Below are 20,207 nucleotides of genomic sequence, written 5' to 3' on the forward strand. Positions count from 1 at the left end.
TCTCGTATGGCGTCTATTCGCCGTACAGATATTTTGATTTTGATTGATTGCATCCAGATGTGGCTGACCGGCCTCTAAGAACACAGTGGCTTGTTCGATGACCTCTGCTATTCGGCAGGCCTATGTACCTTATACTGTTCCTGTTCCTGGACCTCTGAGAGCTCATTGAACTAGGGCTGTTGGAGCCTCCTGGACTGTTCGCAGAGGTGTATCTGTTGAGCAGTTGTGCAGAGTGACGACCTGGTCGTCTGTGCATATTTTCACAAAGTTTTACCATTTTCATACTTTTGGTTTGGAGACTGCCTCTATGGGCGTCAAATTTTACAGACAGCTATGCCGTCTGGTTCTCCCTCCTCTAATTAGCTTGCTTTGGGAAATCCCATTAGTAAGTGCGCAGCGTCCCCCAGATGGATGAAAGAGAAATAGGGATTTTTGTTTACTTACCGTAAAATCTCTTTCTCTGATTCCATCTGGGGGACGCTGCGATCCCTCCCGTCTTTTTATCTAGTTTATTGGTTATGGTCTGTTCTGCCTCTTTCGGCTTTGCTAAACGTTAACTGAGGTAATTCCTGAACAGGATGTAGATGGGAGGGGTTAGAGGGGGGAGGAGTTGATTTCTATAGGTTCTGTGCCAAACTCCCTTCCCACACACTCTAACCCATTAGTAAGTGCGCAGCGTCCCCCAGATGGAATCAGAGAAAGAGATTTTACGGTAAGTAAACAAAAATCCCTATTTCTCTAACGTCCTAGTGGATGCTGGGGACTCCGTAAGGACCATGGGGAATAGACGGGCTCCGCAGGAGACTGGGCACTCTAAAAGAAAGATTAGGTACTATCTGGTGTGCACTGGCTCCTCCCTCTATGCCCCTCCTCCAGACCTCAGTTAGAATCTGTGCCCGGCCAGAGCTGGGTGCTCCTAGTGGGCTCTCCTGAGCTTGCTAGAAAAGAAAGTATTTTGTCAGGTTTTTTATTTTCAGAGAGCTTCTGCTGGCAACAGACTCTCTGCTACGAGGGACTGAGGGGAGAGAAGCAAACCTACTCACGGCAGCTAGGTAGCGCTTCTTAGGCTACTGGACACCATTAGCTGCAGAGGGATCGAACACAGGTACCTAACCTTGATCGTCTGTTCCCGGAGCCGCGCCGCCGTCCCCCTCGCAGAGCCAGAAGAACAGAAGCAGCAGAAGCATGAAGACATCGAAATCGGCGGCTGAAGACTCCTGTCTTCACTTAAGGTAGCGCACAGCACTGCAGCTGTGCACCATTGCTCCCACAGCACACCGCACACTCCGGTCACTGTAGGGTGCAGGGCGCAGGGGGGGGGGGGGGGGCGCCCTGGGCAGCAATTAATTACCTTTTTGGCAAAAATAGACATATATACAGTCTGGGACTGTATATATGCCAGAGCCCCCGCCATTTTTTACACATTAAAGCGGGACAGAAGCCCGCCGCTGAGGGGGCGGGGCCTTCTTCCTCAGCACACCAGCGCCATTTTCTCTTCACCGCTCCGCTGGAAGGACGCTCCCCATGCTCTCCCCTGCAGTATACAGATGCAATAGAGGGTAAAAAAGAGAGGGGGGGCACATAAATTTAGGCGCAGAGATATATTTAACAGCAGCTACGGGGTAAACACTAAGGTACAGTGTAATCCCTGGGTTATATAGCGCTGGGGTGTGTGCTGGCATACTCTCTCTCTGTCTCCCCAAAAGCCTTTGTGGGGTTCTGTCCTCAGTCAGAGCATTCCCTGTGTGTGTGCTGTGTCTGTACGCCTGTGTCGACATGTTTGACGAGGAAGGATACGTGGAGGCAGAACAAGTGCAGCTGAGTGTGGTGTCGCCGCCGACTGTGCCGACACCTGATTGGATGGATATGTGGAAGGTGTTAAATGATAATGTAAACTCCTTGCATAACAGATTGGATAAAACTGTAACCTTGGGACAGTCAGGGTCTCAACCCATGCCTGATCCTACAGCGCAGAGGCCGTCAGGGTCTCAAAAGCGCACACTATCCCATATAGTTGACACAGATGTCGACACGGAAGCTGACTCCAGTGTCGATGACGATGAGGCAAAGTTGCAGCCTAAAATGACTAAAGCCATCCGCTACATGATTGTAGCAATGAAGGATGTATTACACATTTCTGAGGAAAATCCTGTCCCTGACCAGAGGATTTATATGTATGGGGAGAAAAAGCATGAAGTGACTTTTCCCCCTTCACATGAATTAAATGAATTATGTGAAAAAGCGTGGGATTCCCCTGACAGGAAGGTGATAATTTCCAAGAGATTACTTATGGCGTATCCTTTCCCGCCAACGGACAGGTTACGCTGGGAATCCTTCCCTAGGGTAGACAAGGCGTTGACACGCTTGTCTAAGAAGGTGGCCCTGCCGTCTCAGGATACGGCCGCCCTAAAGGATCCTGCGGATAGAAAGCAGGAAGCTATCCTGAAGTCTGTTTATACACATTCTGGCACACTGCTGAGGCCAGCAATTGCTTCGGCCTGGATGTGTAGTGCGGTAGCTGCAGGGACGGATAGACGGTCTCTCGGACCTAGTTTACACAGCTACGGCTGGGAAGTCAAATTTCTTGCCTTATGTCCCTCCACAGCCTAAGAAAGCGCCGTATTACCAAATGCAGTCCTTTCGTTCTCAGAAGAGCAAGAAGGTCAGAGGTGCGTCCGTTCTTGCCGGAGGCAGGGGTAGAGGAAAAAAGCTGCACCATGCAGCTAGTTCCCAGGAACAAAAGTCTTCCCTGGCTTCCACTAAATCCATCGCATGACGCTGGGGCTCCACAGGCGGAGCCAGGAGCCGTGGGGGCGCGTCTCCGACATTTCAGCCACCAGTGGGTTCGCTCACAGGTGGATCCTTGGGCTATACAAATTGTGTCTACAAGCTGGAATTCGAGGTGACGCCCCCTCACCGTTACCTAAAATCGACCTTACCAACTTCCCCCATGGAAAGGGAGATAATGTTGACGGCAATTCACAAACTTTTTCTCCAGCAGGTGGTGGTAGAGGTTCCCCCCCTTCAACGGGGAAGGGGCTACTATTCCACTATATTTGTGGTACCGAAACCGGACGGTTCGGTCAGACCCATTTTAAATTTAAAATCCCTGAACATTTATCTAAAGAAATTCAAGTTCAAAATGGAATCGCTCAGAGCGGTCATTGCAAGCCTGGAAGAGGGAGATTTTATGGTGTCTCTGGACATCAAGGATGCTTACTTGCATGTCCCCATTTATCCGCCTCATCAGGAGTACCTCAGGTTTGTGGTACGGGACAGTCATTACCAATTCCAGACGTTGCCGTTTGGCCTGTCCACGGCACCGAGAGTTTTTACCAAGGTGATGGCGGAAATGATGGTGCTCCTTCGGAAGGAAGGGGTTACAATTATCCCATACTTGGACGATCTCCTCATAAAGGCGAGGTCCAGGGAACAGTTGCTGATCAGCGTAGCACACTCTCAGGAAGTGTTGCATCAGCACGGCTGGATTCTGAACATTCCAAAGTCGCAGCTGATTCCTGCGACGCGTCAGCCTTTCCTGGGCATGATTCTGGACACAGACCAGAAGAAGGTGTTTCTCCCGGAGGAGAAGGCTCAGGAGCTCGTGACTCTGGTCAGAGACCTCCTAAAGCCAAAACAGGTGTCGGTGCATCACTGCACACGAGTCCTGGGAAAGATGGTGGCGTCATACGAAGCCATTCCCTTCGGCAGGTTCCATGCGAGGATCTTTCAGTGGGATCTGCTGGACAAGTGGTCCGGATCGCATCTTCAGATGCATCGGATGATCACCCTGTCCCCCAGGGCCAGGGTGTCTCTTCTGTGGTGGCTACAAGGTGCTCACCTCCTTGAGGGCCGCAGATTCGGCATACAGGACTGGGTCCTGGTGACCACGGATGCAAGCCTCCGAGGGTGGGGGGCAGTCACTCAAGGAAGAAACTTCCAAGGGCTGTGGTCAAGTCAGGAGACTTGTCTGCACATAAATATCCTGGAGCTACGGGCCATATACAACGCCCTGAGTCAAGCGGAGCCTCTGTTTCGAGACCAACCAGTGCTGATTCAGTCAGACAACATCACGGCAGTCGCTCATGTAAACCGACAGGGTGGCAATGGTGGAAGAATTCTTCGTTGGGCGGAGAATCACGTGCAAGCACTGTCAGCAGTGTTCATTCCGGGAGTGGACAACTGGGAAGCAGACTTCCTCAGCAGACACGACCTCCACCCGGGAGAGTGGGGACTTCATCAAGAAGTCTTCACGCAGATTGTAAATCGATGGGAACTGCCACAGGTGGACATGATGGCGTCCTGCCTCAACAAAAAATTAAAGAGGTATTGCGCCAGGTCAAGGGACCCTCAGGCGATAGCTGTGGACGCACTGGTGACACCGTGGGTATTCCAGTCGGTCTATGTGTTTCCTCCTCTTCCTCTCATACCCAGGGTACTGAGAATCGTAAGAAAAAGAGGAGTGAGAACTATACTCATTGTTCCGGATTGGTCAAGAAGGACTTGGTACCCGGAACTGCAAGAAATGCTCACAGAGGACCCATGGCCTCTGCCTCTCAGACAGGACCTGTTGCAACATGGGCCCTGTCTGTTCCAAGACTTACCGCGGCTGCGTTTGACGGCATGGCGGTTGAACGCCGGATCCTAGCAGAAAAGGGCATTCCGGATGCAGTTATTCCTACATAGAAACATAGAATTTGTCGGCAGATAAGAACCACTTGGCCCATCTAGTCTGCCCCTTTTTTTTTTTTTTCTCTAACGTCCTAAGTGGATGCTGGGGACTCCGTAAGGACCATGGGGATTAGCGGCTCCGCAGGAGACTGGGCACAACTAATAAAGAAAGCTTTTAGACTACTGGTGTGCACTGGCTCCTCCCACCAAGACCCTCCTCCAGACTTCAGTTAGGATACTGTGCCCGGAAGAGCTGACACAATAAGGAAGGATTTTGAATCCCGGGTAAGACTCATACCAGCCACACCAATCACACCGTATAACTCGTGATACAATACCCAGTTAACAGCATGATAACAACTGAGCCTCTCAACAGATGGCTCAACAATAACCCTTTAGTTAAGCAATAACTATAAACAAGTATTGCAGACAATCCGCACTTGGGATGGGCGCCCAGCATCCACTACGGACTACGAGAAATAGATTTACCGGTGAGTAAAATCTTATTTTCTCTGACGTCCTAAGTGGATGCTGGGACTCTGTAAGGACCATGGGTACTATACCAAAGCTCCCAAACGGGCGCAATAAGGAATAAGCGGCTCCGCCGGAGACTGGGCACAACTAAAGAAAGCTTTAGGACTACCTGGTGTGCACTGGCTCCTCCCACTAAGACCCTCCTCTAGACCTCAGTTAGGATACTGTGCCCGGAAGAGCTGACACAATAAGGAAGGATTTTGAATCCCGGGTAAGAGATAGATAGATAGATTATATATATATATATATATATATATATATATATATATATATAATATAATATGTGTGTCTTAACGTGGTCTTGGGTTTCCTGAAATCCCACTGGTTTGAGCCACTTAAGACAGTGGAGCTAAAGTATCTCACGGGGAATTTTTATCTCTAACCTTATTTGATCCTTATTTCTTTGTAAGGATATCCTTATGTCTATCCCATGCATGTTTAAATTGCTCTACTGTCTTAGCCTCTACCACCTCTGATGGGAGGCTATTCCACTTGTCCACTACCCTTTCTGTGAAATAATTTTTCGCAAATTTCCCCTGAACCTCCCCCCCTCCAGTCTCAGTGCATGTCCTCGTGTCCTATTGCTTCTCTTCATTTGGAGAATGTTTCCCTCCTGGACTTTGTTAAAACCCTTGATATATTTGAAAGTTTCTATCATGTCCCCCATTTCCCTACTCTGCTCCAAACTATACATATTGAGATTTCTTAGTCTTTCTGGGTATGTTTTGTGATTGTAGGCCATGCACCATTTTAGTTGCCCTCCTTTTGTACAGTTTCTAATGTATTAATATCCTTTTGAAGATATGGCCTCCAGAACTGAATACAGTATTCTAGATGAGGCCGTACCAATGACCTATACAGTGGCATTATTACTTCTTTCTTTCTGCTGCTGATTCCTCTCCCAATGCAGCCAAGCATCTGACTAGCCTACCTCATTGCCTTGTTACATTGCTTACCTGCCTTTAAGTCATCTGAAATAGTGATTCCTAGATCCCTTTCCTCCTCAGCAGTTTCCAGTATAGTGCCATTAATATTGTATTTAGCTTTAGGATTTTTGAGACCCAAGTGCATGATTTTGCATTTTTTGGCATTAAACTGTAATTGCCAGACTCTTGACCATTCCTCTAGTCTACCTAGATCCTCAATCATTTGTTTTACCCCACCTGGTGTGTCTACCCTGTTGCATACCTTTGTGTCATCTGCAAAAAGGCATACTTTCCCTTTAATGCCATTTGCAATGTCACCAATAAAGATTATTAAAAAGCACTGGTCCAAGTACAGATCCCTAAGGTACTCCATTGGTAACATTTCCCTCCTGTGAATGCACTCCATTTACCACAACTCTCTGCTGTTAAAGGCTGTTAAAGTCTCTACGCTGATAAAGGCTAGGAAGGACGTGACAGCAAAACATTATCACCGTATATGGCGAAAATATGTTGCTTGGTGTGAGGCCAGGAAGGCCCCTACAGAGGAATTCCAGCTGGGTCGGTTCCTGCACTTCCTACAGTCAGGTGTGACTATGGGCCTAAAATTAGGGTCCATAAAGGTCCAGATTTCGGCCCTATCCATTTTCTTTCAAAAAGAACTGGCTTCACTGCCTGAGGTTCAGACGTTTGTTAAGGGAGTGCTGCATATTCAGCCTCCTTTTGTGCCACCAGTGGCACCTTGGGATCTTAACGTGGTCTTGGGTTTCCTGAAATCCCACTGGTTTGAGCCACTTAAGACAGTGGAGCTAAAGTATCTCACGTGGAAAGTGGTCATGCTGTTGGCCTTAGCCTCAGCTAGGCGTGTGTCAGAATTGGCGGCTTTGTCATGTAAAAGCCCCTATCTGGTTTTCCATATGGATAGGGCAGAATTGCGGACTCGTCCGCAGTTTCTGCCAAAGGTAGTGTCATCTTTTAATTTGAACCAACCCATTGTGGTGCCTGCGGCTACTCGTGACTTGGAGGATTCCAAGTTGCTTGATGTAGTCAGGACTTTGAAGATCTATGTTGCCAGGACGGCTGGAGTCAGGAAAACTGACTCGCTGTTTATCCTGTATGCATCCAACAAGCTGGGTGCTCCTGCTTCAAAGCAAACCATTGCTCGCTGGATCTGTAACACGATTCAGCAGGCTCATTCTGCGGCTGGATTGCCGCATCCAAAATCAGTGAAAGCCCATTCCACAAGGAAGGTGGGCTCTTCTTGGGCGGCTGCCCGAGGGGTCTCGGCATTACAGCTTTGCCGAGCTGCTACTTGGTCGGGTTCAAACACATTTGCAAAATTCTACAAGTTTGATACCCTGGCTGAGGAGGACCTGGTGTTTGCCCATTCGGTTCTGCAGAGTCATCCACACTCTCCCGCCCGTTTGGGAGCTTTGGTATAATCCCCATGGTCCTTACGGAGTCCCCAGCATCCACTAGGACGTTAGAGAAAATAAGAATTTACTCACCGGTAATTCTATTTCTCGTAGTCCGTAGTGGATGCTGGGCGCCTGTCCCAAGTGCGGACTTTCTGCAATACGTGTATATAGTTATTGCTTAACAAAGGGTTATGGTTATGTAGCATCGGTTGAGTGATGCTCAGTTGTTGTTCATACTGTTAACTGGATAAGTTTATCACAAGTTGTACAGTGTGATTGGTGTGGCTGGTATGAGTCTTACCCTGGATTCCAAAATCCTTTCCTTGTAATGTCAGCTCTTCCGGGCACAGTTTCCTTAACTGAGGTCTGGAGGAGGGGCATAGAGGGAGGAGCCAGTGCACACCAGATAGTACTGAATCTTTCTTTAGAGTGCCCAGTCTCCTGCGGAGCCCGTCTATTCCCCATGGTCCTTACGGAGTCCCCAGCATCCACTACGGACTACGAGAAATAGAATTACCGGTGAGTAAATTCTTATTTTTTATTTTTTTTATAATGTGCAAAATACAGTGCAGTTCAACAGGTAGAATGATATATTAATCACTCGCAAAGACACGGTCCAGTGTGTCCCAAAAAAAAGTGGATCCTGCTTTTTAGTGTTTGGTGACTGTCGCACTATGGGCCTAATTCAGATCTGATCGCAGCATATTTGTTAGCTAATGGACAAAACCATGTACAGTACAGGGGAGGCAGATTTAGCATGTGCAGATAGATTTAGATTTGGGTGGGTTATTTTGTTTCTGTGCAGGGTAAATACTGGTTGCTTTATTTTTACACTGCAATTTAGATTTCAATTTGAACGCACCCCACCCAAATCTAACTCTCTCTGCACATGTTATATCTGCCCCACCTGCACTGCACATGGTTTTGCCCATTAGCTAACAAATTTTGCTGCTGCGATCAGATTTGAATTAGGCCCTATGTACCATAGTCACCAATAGGTCAGCAACCTATTGCTTTGCATTGTCAACAGTTCAGGGGCTCAATTTATTAATAAATTGCCATATCTTCCCGATAACATCGCTCCAGATCGCATTGCGGTGTTCTGCAGTACTGGTTGACTGTATGAAGGTGAGGGTGCCGGGACAGCAGGTGCAGAAAAAGGCTGTTCCGGCGATTAGCTGCATTATGAGATGGGGATATTCTTTCTCAAATTAAAGACCATTCCCCCCCATCCCTTTCATCTGACCAATCAATGCACATGCAGCCAGGCAAGTGCAACTTCAGGGAGAGACCTGCAGACGTTAACCCCTTGAGTACTTGCAGCATTCATTAAGCTCTTCACTGCTTGTAGCTCTACGACAGCTGACTTGCTACCATGTTTCTGTACATACTGTAGTGTAGATTATCTGTTATGTTTCAGTATATTATATTTTATTTGTTTTCTGTCCATATCTTACTATAATGTTTCAGTACTATGCAGCAGATTGCTTCATACATTTCAGAATATCTGATGGTGCACAGCCCAGCCCAACCCTGCGCAAACTAAATGTACTCTGCGCACATCAAAAGCCCTCCAGACAGCCCCTTACCCAGTCAGTTGCTAAACCTTGTGAAACCCGTAAATTATATACGAACGCCATCTGAACATGTCGTTGACTTTGTGCAGCAAGATCCGGAAGTATTTTACTTTTGGAGCTTAAAACATCTAAGACCACAGTTCCCATTATGAAGATGGGAACTGTGGAAAGAGATTTTCATGAAATCCATGCGGTAATAGCCTGACACGTTTCAGGGATATTTCATGTTAATGTGCAATTTTTTTTTTTTTTTTTTTTTTTTAATCCTCACAATGATAAATGAGCCCCCAAGAGTATTGGGCACATACATCCAGATCTGTTTCTTAATTGTCTAGTTCCAATCACAACAAAGCATAGCTTGGTTACACAGCAGTGATCAAGCTACCTGTATATCAGAAGATGCCGCACACGTTACTGAAACAGACTGATTTACTAGCTGTTACTGTGCCAAGAACAGAGCATGGGAGATTGGCCCACGAAACGGCGGCCAAACGCTGCGGTTTCGCCCCCTCCCGCCCATCAACCGCCTCTGCCTGTCAATCAGGCGGAGGCGATCGTAGCACAGCGAAAAACTGCAGCGTGCGATCGGGTCAGAATGACCCCGAATGAGTTGGTGTCAGCCAGACTGACCAGTACACTAACTCAGATTATAGGGAATCTGGTTAGTTTTGGACGTATTGGTATTGTTTGCTATCTTTAATTGAACAAAAGCAAATTGCTCTTAATTTTAAAATATTAAATTCATAATGTAAAGCTGGATTTTACGGTATTGGTACTAGCTGGTAAATTTATACTCTTTGATGTGCCACTTAAAACTGTTCTGCGTTAGGGTGGCCAATCCCGGGATCAGAATCGGCGGGATCTCGTGATTTTGGGCCAAAATCGTTGGGAATTTGAATACTGGGATTGGAGCTTCCAATCCCAGGATTTTGGGAGTAGTAAAAAATGTTTGATTTTATTTTTAAATGCCAGGCAGCGCTGAGCACTTGCAGCATGAGGATCAGATTCTGCCCCCATCCCCAGCTGTGCACAGTGTGACTTGATGTCAGAGGTCACGCTGCGCAAGCCTGACACTGGCCTCACCCACAAGTCTGCGCCGGGCCAGCACCACGCTTAATGCCAAGCAGAAGAGAACTGTCTGCTGCTTGGTGGGGAACCTGCCGCAGAGAGAGGAGCACACAAGCAGTGGCTGGTACTCTGGGGGAAATGTGGAAGATTGAGAGAGATGAAGAAGGGGGGGGGGGGGGGGGGGGGTTTGAGATGAGGATGGAGTGCAGCCACTGAGTCCTATTGCTGCCTGCCAGTGCCACCATTAACTCCATCCCAGTATTGAAAGAGTGGCCTGGGTTTGGCCTCCCTATATTGCGTGTTTGGGGTTGCCGTCCCCTATTATGTGCTAGTAATAGGCACACCATAGCCGATGTGTTAAGGTGGGTACACACTGGAAGATATATCTGCTGATCAATTGATCGGCAGATATATCTATGGACGGATCGGGCAGTGTGTTGAGCATACACACTGCCTGATTCGTCGGGGACTGACGTCATGAACTGGGCGAGCGTGTACACACGCCCGCCCAGTTCAGCTATCGATCACCGCTGGCCGCCGCAGCATGTGTACGTACACACACACAGCGATGCGCCAATATATCGGTAGATATATTGGCAGTCGGCTGTGCTGCGGGGACGACGCGATACGTCTGTGAACGACGGAGTTCACAGACGTATCGGCCGTACACACTGGCCGACGTACCCGCGATATATCGGCCGTTCAAGAGAATGGCCGATGTATCGGCCAGTGTGTACGGGCCTTTACATGTGGACTTATTATTGTATACATGGTACATTACATACAGTACAAATAGAATCAGCTGCTAAGATAACAAAACACAAAAATGCATTCCGATAGGGGGCTTATTTAAGGTGTAGTGTTTTTTCATTAACCTATAATATTAGAGCACAATCTGACACATACAATAGCTAGTTTCCATTACTCTAAACTCATTGACTGCTTTAGAGATGTGTGCGTATATGTATCCCAGGTTCCATTACAGTTCAGTGTAGCTCAGTATTCATATATAATTTACATATCCATATAGCGATCCCTTTGAGATTGCATTATCCTAGCAATTTCATGCCCAGATAGCAGCAGTAGCTCTGCGGTTCCATATATTGCAGCAAAGCAATTCCCTCTATCAGTTTGGCAGCATTTGCTCTGGATCCCACCTCAGCCTTAATCCTTTTTATAATGGTCCCTCCCATGTTTTGTCTTTCCATCCTACATTCCAAATGTCATATGTTAAAGTCCTTATCATAGCAATCTACAATATTCCCAATATTTGTAGTGGAAATTAGGGTGAGTGGTATAGAAGGAAATGCAGATATACTACAGATGTGTTATCTTTGCTCTGTGCGCTACAAGTCATGTTACACCTATTTGTTGTTGTTTATTTATTTTTATTACTACCACATTTTATTTATAAGGCACCACAAGTGTTTTGCAGCACGATACAAAGGCCAGTACAGGGAGATAAAACTTTACATTACAGTAAATAAATAACAAAAATAGAGTGCAGGCAACAAAGAGCAGCACAATTCTCAAAACATAATACAGCTTAGATGTAAGTAGCGAGTGAGTGATCAGCGCACTACTAGGAGCTGGCAGCCATAGATAGAGATGAGTCTTTACCAGCAGGAGAAAAAGCAGGTAAAGATGGTTGCTGAGTAGGAGAGGGCTGTGAGTGAAATGTGTGGAGAAAAGGGTTTTGACAACAAGAGGAAAGAGGGGCCCTGCTCTGACGAGCTAACAATCTAGTAGAAAGGGGCGACCGACAGATGACATAAGGTGCAAGCAGGCGGGAGGTAGCCAGATGGCAGGGTGTATGCAAAGTAGAGATGGTCAAGGCATGAGGCAGGGGGATGGAGGAGCAGTCTCAGGACTAGGTTATGCATCGGAAGGGTACACTTTGATGAATAGGTGGGTTTCCAGTGCCCGTTTTGAAGCTTTTCAAGGTCGGGGAGAGTCTAATGGAGCGGGGGGAGCGCGTGCCACTGAAGGGGTGCAGCACGGACAAAATCTTAAACTCGAGCATGGGACGCAGTGACCAGGGTAGATGAGAGGCGACGGTCATTGGCCGACTGTAGGGGGCGGGAGGGAGTATGAAGGGAGAGGAGTTTTGAGATGTACAGAGCAGTGGAATTAGACATGGCCTTTTGTGTGAGGGTGAGGAGTTTGAAGAGGATTCTGTAGGGGAATTGGATCCAGTGCAGATTTTGTCAAAGGGGAGTGGCCGATGTGGAGCGGCTGCAGAGGAAGATAAGCCTAGCTGGCGAGTTGAGGACAGATTGGAGGGTAGCATGTGAGGCCAGTGAGAACGTTGCAGTAGTTGAGACGTGAGATGGCCAGTGAGTGGATGATAAGTTTAGTTGCACTCAGGGAGAGAAATGGCCTGATGCGAGCAATGTTGTGTAGCTGGAACGGACAGGATTGTGCCAGAGATTGGATGTGGGGTGCAAAGGAGAGGGAGGAGGAGTCAAGAGTGATGCCCAAGCAGTGGACTTGGGGAACGGGGGAGATGATGGTGTTGTCAACAGTGATAGAGATATTGGTAGGGGGTGTTACTCTGGCTGGGGGAAAGATGATAAGTTCAGTTTTGTCCATGTTGAGCTTCAGAGAGCGCTCAGCCATCTAGGAGGAGATGGTGGAGAGGTAACTGGAAACCTGAGAGAGGACATAGGGGGACAGATCAGGAGAGGTAGAGTTGTGTGTCATCAGCATAGAGGTGGTATTGAAGGCCAAAGGAGTTAATGAGCGCACCCAGGGAAAAGGTGTACAGGGAGAACAGAAGGGTGCAGAGGACAGAACCCTGAGGGACCCCAACAGGAATGATGGATGGGTGTGAGGTGGTGCCAGAGGCACACAGAGAAGGAGCAGTTAGTGAGGTAAGAGATAAACCAGTCAAAGCCTGTGCTAGAGAGGGCAATGTTTTGGAGTGTGCATGAGTGACTCTGTGGTGCAGAGCGTCCCCCCCCAACGAATGTTCGTCTTAGTCGCAAGGTAATGCTATATCTATCGCATGACCTGCTTCTGCCGATTAAAATTATATGCAGCATGCCTATATTCTGTGTGACTGCGACTTTATTTGCATACAAAATGCTATGCTACAGTATTTTTTCCTGGCAATCGCTGTAACGTGGCAATTTGGATGCAGATACAGCTGCAACTGCACACAGACTACAGACATGCTGCATATAATTTTAATAAGCAGAATCTGCTTGTGCATCCTATTGCTTGTGACTAAGATGCATTTTCGCCGGAAAAACACAAAAAGAAGCTCTGCGCTACAGAGTCCCGCCACGTCATGGCATGATTTGAAGGGCTATTTAGCATGACTGCAGCAAAGGTGTAAAAGGACACATCTGTAGCTCATTTTCATGAGTTACTGTCTGAGAGAGTGGGTGGAACATCAGCTCCAGTCTTCATAAAATCCAGTCCAGTACTCCCATCATCCTCCGCATGTGATTGTGCCCGCACTGATATCATGTATCCATATGTCAGAAGGGTTTCCTGAATGCTCACGTGGGAACCCTTCGGGTAAGATGACTTCCTCACAGGGACACGTGTGCAGGAGCAGGTATTCTCCTTCACACTAACAAAAATGGAAAGCACTGCTGCCAATAAAATAAACTACAGCTTTATGTGTGGGTTCCATTTCCTATTGAAAATGTTGCCTTAAGTCTTTTGTACATGCATTCTATTGTCAGATAAACACACAAGCTTTGTAATATCATTTTTATCAGTTTCCTGGTGATTTTCATGAATGCGTTTTATCACTATTAGCTTTCAAGCTGTAAAGGCAATGTCCACTTTTTCATTGAATGGCGTTATAGTGCAGTAACTTCTTGCTGCATATAATGATGTAGCATGGTTTGTTTCTCTGGCCAAGCAGAATAAAGACATGATTGACATGTAACACCTGTTTCTAGGAAATGGAAATTTCCATTTTAATATGAGCTGATATCAAACTCTGTCTCACATGAAGATTGCACACAGGCTGTTCATGACCTACATACTAAGGTATGTTATGGCAGCCACATATCAGATGACCTAGTACTGTAGCATTTTACCACTGCGGGAAATTGGACTCGATCCTCCATCTGCTAAATGTCTTTATGTTCATGTTCTGAGGTTTAAAAATAGCGTTGTCTGGGATCTTTTTGCTTTATCCGATGCCTTTGAGAACAGAGTAATGCAGATGTGAGGGCATAAAAATGATTAATTAAAATGTATTTTATGTTTTCCTTTCTTTTAGCAAGAAACTGACCCTATTACAAGAAATGTTGGCAGGATGTGGAGCTGGGACATGTCAGGTTATTATAACCACCCCAATGGAAATGCTGAAGATTCAGCTACAGGATGCTGGGAGACTAGGTATCTGTCTTTTGAACCTTTTCATAACTCATGAATGAATTGCAATGATTAGTATCAGTAAGTGTGAACCATTCTTCGAAGTATCCTTTTTGCAGTTTGCTATGGTGTTGTGTTTTTTTTTTTTTCTGGTAAGTCCTTTTGAAGTATGAGAAGAAATGTGTGGTCATATTGGCTATCAATGATACTTTTTTATTGTGTTATGGTTTGTTCTTCAGCATCTTGTCAGAAGACTGCAGCAGGGATACAAAGCCTCACGCATGGAGCAAAGCATTTAAATACCATTCCCCTAATCACTAGGGCGTATAACGTTGGGCCAGCACTGGTAGCTCCGAAAATGTCCGCTATGCAGATAGCTTATGGACTCCTTTGCACAGAAGGGGTTAAAGGACTTTACAAAGGATTGGGGGCAACTTTACTGAGGTATGTCTTTTAGATGAGTATGTGCAGCTGGGCTCTACTGCAAAATACACAATTAGAAAAGGTCCCTAAATTCAAAGCTACAGTCTATGGGGTATATTTACTAATGTGCGGGTCCACAAAAGTGGAGATGTTGTCCATGGCAACCATTCAGATTCTACTTATTTATCTGGCACCTTCTAGAATATAAGCTCAAATCTGGTTGCTATGGACATCAGCTCCCACTTTTGTAAACCCACACTTTAGTAAATATATCCCTATGCCTGGTAACAAGATATCTTACTATCTAATACTGGCACCACTCTATGGTATTTTCTTATGCACTAAAACTTTTTTTCATTTGTTTGTGGCCTTGCAAGTTATCCCAAACCTTGCATACTTACATAATCAATCTGTAAAATACCACTAAGACCAAATGTATGTAATAAAAAGAACACTTGTTAAGGATGTTAAGCAGTAGAGATTATTCATTATTCAGAATGCCGTAGCAAACAGGAATGAGAGACATACAATGCTAGCTGTTCTGCAACAAACATTGGGCCTAATTCAGATCTGATCGCAGCAGCAAATTTGTTAACTAATGGGCAAAACCATGTGCACTGCAGGGGAGGCAGATATAAAATGTGCAGAGAGAGAGTTAGATTTGGGTGGGTTATATTTCTGTGCAGGGTAAATACTGGCTGCTTTATTTTTACACTGCAATTTAGATTTCAGTTTGAACACACCACACCCAAATCTAACTCTCACTGCACATGTTATATCTGTAAAAATGAAGCAGCCAGTATTTACCCTGCACAGAAATAAAATAACCCACCCAAATCTAACACTTTCTGCACACGTTATATCTGCCTCCCCTGCAGTGCACATGGTTTTGCCCAACTGCTAACAAAATTCCTGCTGCGATCAACTTGGAATTACCCCCTATGTCTTTTAAGTCACGCCCCAACAATATATAAAGAATTCCCAAATACAGGTTGAGTATCCCATATCCAAATATTCCGAAATACGGAATATTCCGAAATACGGACTTTTTTGAGTGAGACTGAGATAGTGAAACTTTTGTTTTTTGATGGCTCAATGTACACAAACTTTGTTTAATACTCAAAGTTATTAAAAATATTGTATTAAATGACCTTCAGGCTGTGTGCATAAGGTGTATATGAAACCTAAATGAATTGTGTGAATGTACAAACACTTTGTTTAATGCACAAAGTTATAAAAAATATTGGCTAAAATGACCTTCAGGCTGTGTGGATAAGGTGTATATGTGACATAAATGCATTCTGTGCTTAGATTTAGGTCCCATCACCATAATATCTCATAATGGTATGCAATTATTCCAAAATACAGAAAAATCCCATATCCAAAATTCCTCTGGTCCCAAGCATTTTGGATAAGGGATACTCAACCTGTACCATGGAAAGTGGTGTCCCCTCTGCCCCCACCTGTGTGTCAGCTTAATAGCCTGTATGCGTTTATTCTCAGGTTTACATACAGTAAAAAAAAAAATATTCTTTAGTAAAAGATGCAGCAATCAGGCTACCGCTACACAAATCCTAGTGCCATATAAAAATGATGCATTGCCAGCTCTGCACAGATTGCCCCTAGGCATTTTATGTATTCTGCATGTTAATTGCCCCCAAAAAGGACATGGTTACCGAATAAATTGTTTTATGTGTGGTTTTTGATCATGCTATCTTTTAACAGGGATGTTCCATTCTCCGTTATCTACTTCCCATTGTTTTCCAACCTCAACAAACTGGGGCAGTCTTCTCCAGATGAGAGGGCTCCGTTCTTCCATTCGTTCATTGCAGGTTGCATTGCTGGCTCTGCCGCAGCTGTGGCTGTCAATCCCTGTGATGGTAAGGCTTCTCTCAGACATGCGTTAGCTATGCATTTTCTATTTTTAGTATTGGGAAAAACTCAAATACCCTGTGTTTGTGTACATGTATATTTATACACAAAGCTTAGCTTGATCTGCTACAATGCTGCCACTGTAATATGGCGTCTTTTCACTTGGTAAATGTTCTTTTTCAGTAATAAAGACACGTCTTCAATCACTGCACAAAGGCGCAAATGAAGAGACTTACAGTGGAATTATAGATTGTGCCAGGTAATTAATTTTTATTATTATTATTATTTATGGAGAACTGGTTTCTCTAATCCCCTATTGGTGTTATGAGGTGGAACAGATTTACCTTATTGCTTCCTGCTTTGGAAACCACAGCTTTTGCAGGCCTGCCTCAGAGTTGTGCGCAAACCCAATTTAAAAAAAAAATGTTATCGGCCAACTCTGCATGTGCCGCTATGGTCTTGTGGGGTTGGTAGCAGAGAGGCTTTCTTTGCAGAGTGATTGATAGTTAGGCACCGTTTGCGAGAGGTAATGAGGGAGTGGTGGCAAACGGACATGTCGCAACAGTTTCCAGTGTGTCTCAGCCTGGGTCTACAATCCTGTATACAGCAACATGGTCTCTGGCATCCTCCTAACGGAAGGCATAGTTGCGATAAGGCGGGCCAGGATCAAGATGGAGGAGGGCAGCTCCAAGCAAATAGCGGAAGTACTCTGAAGTTACTCTCACTGCTGTGCGACTATTGGATGAATCACAAGGCCGGACAGCTGGGAAATTTTGCTAGGCAGACTACTTAAGTTATATAGCGAGGGGAAAACACTGCCTATACAAACAAACATACATTGCTAGGTAGTGTATGTTATGTACCATCACAAATGCAGTCTTCTTAACAGTACATTTGAATTGTCTACATGACACTATCTTAATTTAATTTTGATTTCTCTTTCCAGGAAAATTTGGATAAAAGAGGGCCCGTCTGCATTTCTGAAGGGATCAGGATGTCGAGCATTAGTCATTGCTCCACTTTTTGGCATAGCCCAAGTTGTGTACTTCCTTGGTGTGGGAGAAACCATTCTCGAGTTTGCCCAGTTGAACCGTTTAACAGCTGGATAGGTGAAGCATTCCACAGAACTACACTGCACGGAAAATGGGCGACCACAAATTGTGTTTTCACTTTGTTTTGAACTTGGTTTTTTATGAACTAGGAGGTGTATCTTAACACTGATTTGAATAAGGGTGTAAAGGGTTTCAGTTCCCTTCTATTTTCAGCACTTTCATCCATACGTTGATGCAGAAAAATAGCACTTGTTTGTTGCAGTGTCAGGACATACACATAATTTAATGAGGGAGTTGTACGTTTTCTAATCATTCCCTGTTTTATTTAGGAATCAGGGTCATTCATGTATGTTGATAGAAGATATCCGTTGTAGTGGTGGATAATGAGTCTCCACCCCCACCCGTAACCCCCTTCCCCCCCCACCTGTAAATGTTATTAGCAAGATATCGATAGACTTGCTGGAATGGTCTCACTTTGGATATTTTTGCTATTCTTGCAAAATGAAAGCTTCGGTATGTTACAGGACTTGTTTGGGTGAATTTTCACACTGAACATAGGTTTGCAGTCAGGGAGAGAATGTTATAAGGGTCATAGGGGCCAATTCTATTTTTAGTATTAAATATTTGATTGTTATAACTTCTGGTGCCAAAACTTGAATAGTCTTCTGTGCAGCTATAGTAAAAGTATTATGGTTAAGATCGGACATATTTGTATGTGTCGGGCGTATCCTCTGCTCCCTTTACTTGAACACAGAATCGTTGTTACATGCTAGTGGAAGTTCTTTCCTATGGGTGGGACTCGATAGGTCCTGCATTCCTAACTTTGGTTAAACATTCATAGTCAAAGCACTCTATTTAAAAGCTCTAAGGAGTGAGTTTACTAAGCTGCATTTAGCAAAGCAGTCGCAACTCTGACACTTTTGGCTACTAGATTTAAATCCAGCGACTGAAGCCACTTATTCACAGCAGTTTAACTAAATTGAAGATGTTTACTCACAGTAGGGTTACTAAAAGAGTAGCTGGGGGGTTGTATACTTGAATATCAGTGTGTGGTTTTTGTTTTTTTATTTTTGCTTTGGCTTTTCAAAGGTGTTGTGTTTTTGTTTTGTTTTTTATCAGTCTATTCTGTTCATTTATAAACATACTATTTGTGCACACCAAGCTTTCAAACTGCAAGGCTATCAAGGGAACAGCCTTAAGTCTCAAGCACCTTATTGCAGAGGCACTTCAGTGCTGCCCATGTAAACAAATGAATTGGTGTACAGTAAATACAATGTGTTGAGACCCAAATTGGGGTTTATGACTTGGTGAACCTATTGATTCCACACAGTAGGTAATTCTGGTCAGTGTATTTAACATGGTCTGTTATTGGCTAGGAACAAATCTAAAAAAAACTGCTGACCTTGCCAAGAAGTGCTGAAAAGTTATACCGAACGCCGTGGTTTGCTATTTACAGATTCCTGATCTTGTGTGCATATGTTTGTGTGTGGTATTCTGGTTACTATAGGGCAATATACAGTCTCTAGAGAAACTGTGTGCTTTTGTGAATGTCGTAAGATTTATTTTTTTCTTCATGTGTATATATGGCTTTTAAAGCAATAATCCCACAGGGTTTTGGTTTTTTTGATTGCAGGATAAGTACCCTTTTAAGTGTGCATATTATCTTGTTTTCATTCCCATTCTGGAGGGCAATAAAATATGGCTGCCACAAGGTGACTGCTCACAGCATGTCATGTGATTGCAGATGGAGGTGGGGGCAATAAGATGCTTTCCCAGTGTACAAAGCAGATACAAAACATACTGTTTGGCTGACAGTCGCCCTATGGCTTATGCTCTCAGCATGTCATGCGAAGGCAGAGGGGGTGGGAGGGATGCTCAGAGGGGTGGTACAAAACCTCTTTGCTCTCCCATGTATACAGAATAAAAAATTAAGAATAGCCTGAAAAACAACACACCAAGGAGAAGTGTTAAATACCAAGATTATGGTTATCGGTTTGGGATTAGTGCTTTAAAAGATCAAGAAATCAGTGGACAAGACAAGGAAACCACTAGCACATATGAGGGATAAAAATAAAATGTTCTTTTCACAAAGTGTTTGCTCTTTTCTCGAAAAAAGCGAGATTGGTCATTGATGCCTAAAAACTTTTATTTTATTTATTACAAGCCTCTTGAAATAACAGTATGGATATGATAAAGTATTGATATGTACCTCATCATCGCTGCTAGAAACATTAGACATTGGGCGTTATCCTTTTTGGCCGTGGTAAATTACAGCGGCTAAAGGTCTCCCCTGGGGCTATCCTATTAGCCCTGACAAGCCTGCGCGAGCTG

The 20,207-nt window shown here is 44.9% G+C and overlaps 1 protein-coding gene across 7 annotated transcripts in view; it reads left to right on the top strand.

Annotated features, from left to right (window-relative positions):
• Nucleotides 1-19,967, top strand: part of LOC135047580 (mitochondrial glutamate carrier 1-like) — a 178,051-nt gene extending 158,084 nt beyond the window's left edge. For all 7 annotated transcript variants that reach the window (XM_063955462.1, XM_063955461.1, XM_063955465.1 and 4 more), the window contains 5 exons: nt 14,435-14,553; nt 14,769-14,973; nt 16,678-16,832; nt 17,008-17,083; nt 17,771-19,967. In XM_063955462.1, coding sequence (XP_063811532.1) covers nt 14,435-14,553; nt 14,769-14,973; nt 16,678-16,832; nt 17,008-17,083; nt 17,771-17,933 — 718 coding nt within the window. In that variant the 3' untranslated portion in view covers nt 17,934-19,967. The remainder of the gene's footprint in view (nt 1-14,434; nt 14,554-14,768; nt 14,974-16,677; nt 16,833-17,007; nt 17,084-17,770) is intronic.
• Nucleotides 19,968-20,207: the final 240 nt, after the last annotated feature.

The sequence above is a fragment of the Pseudophryne corroboree genome, chromosome 2, assembly GCF_028390025.1.
Source record: "Pseudophryne corroboree isolate aPseCor3 chromosome 2, aPseCor3.hap2, whole genome shotgun sequence".
In the NCBI taxonomy this organism is placed as follows: Eukaryota; Metazoa; Chordata; class Amphibia; order Anura; family Myobatrachidae; genus Pseudophryne; species Pseudophryne corroboree.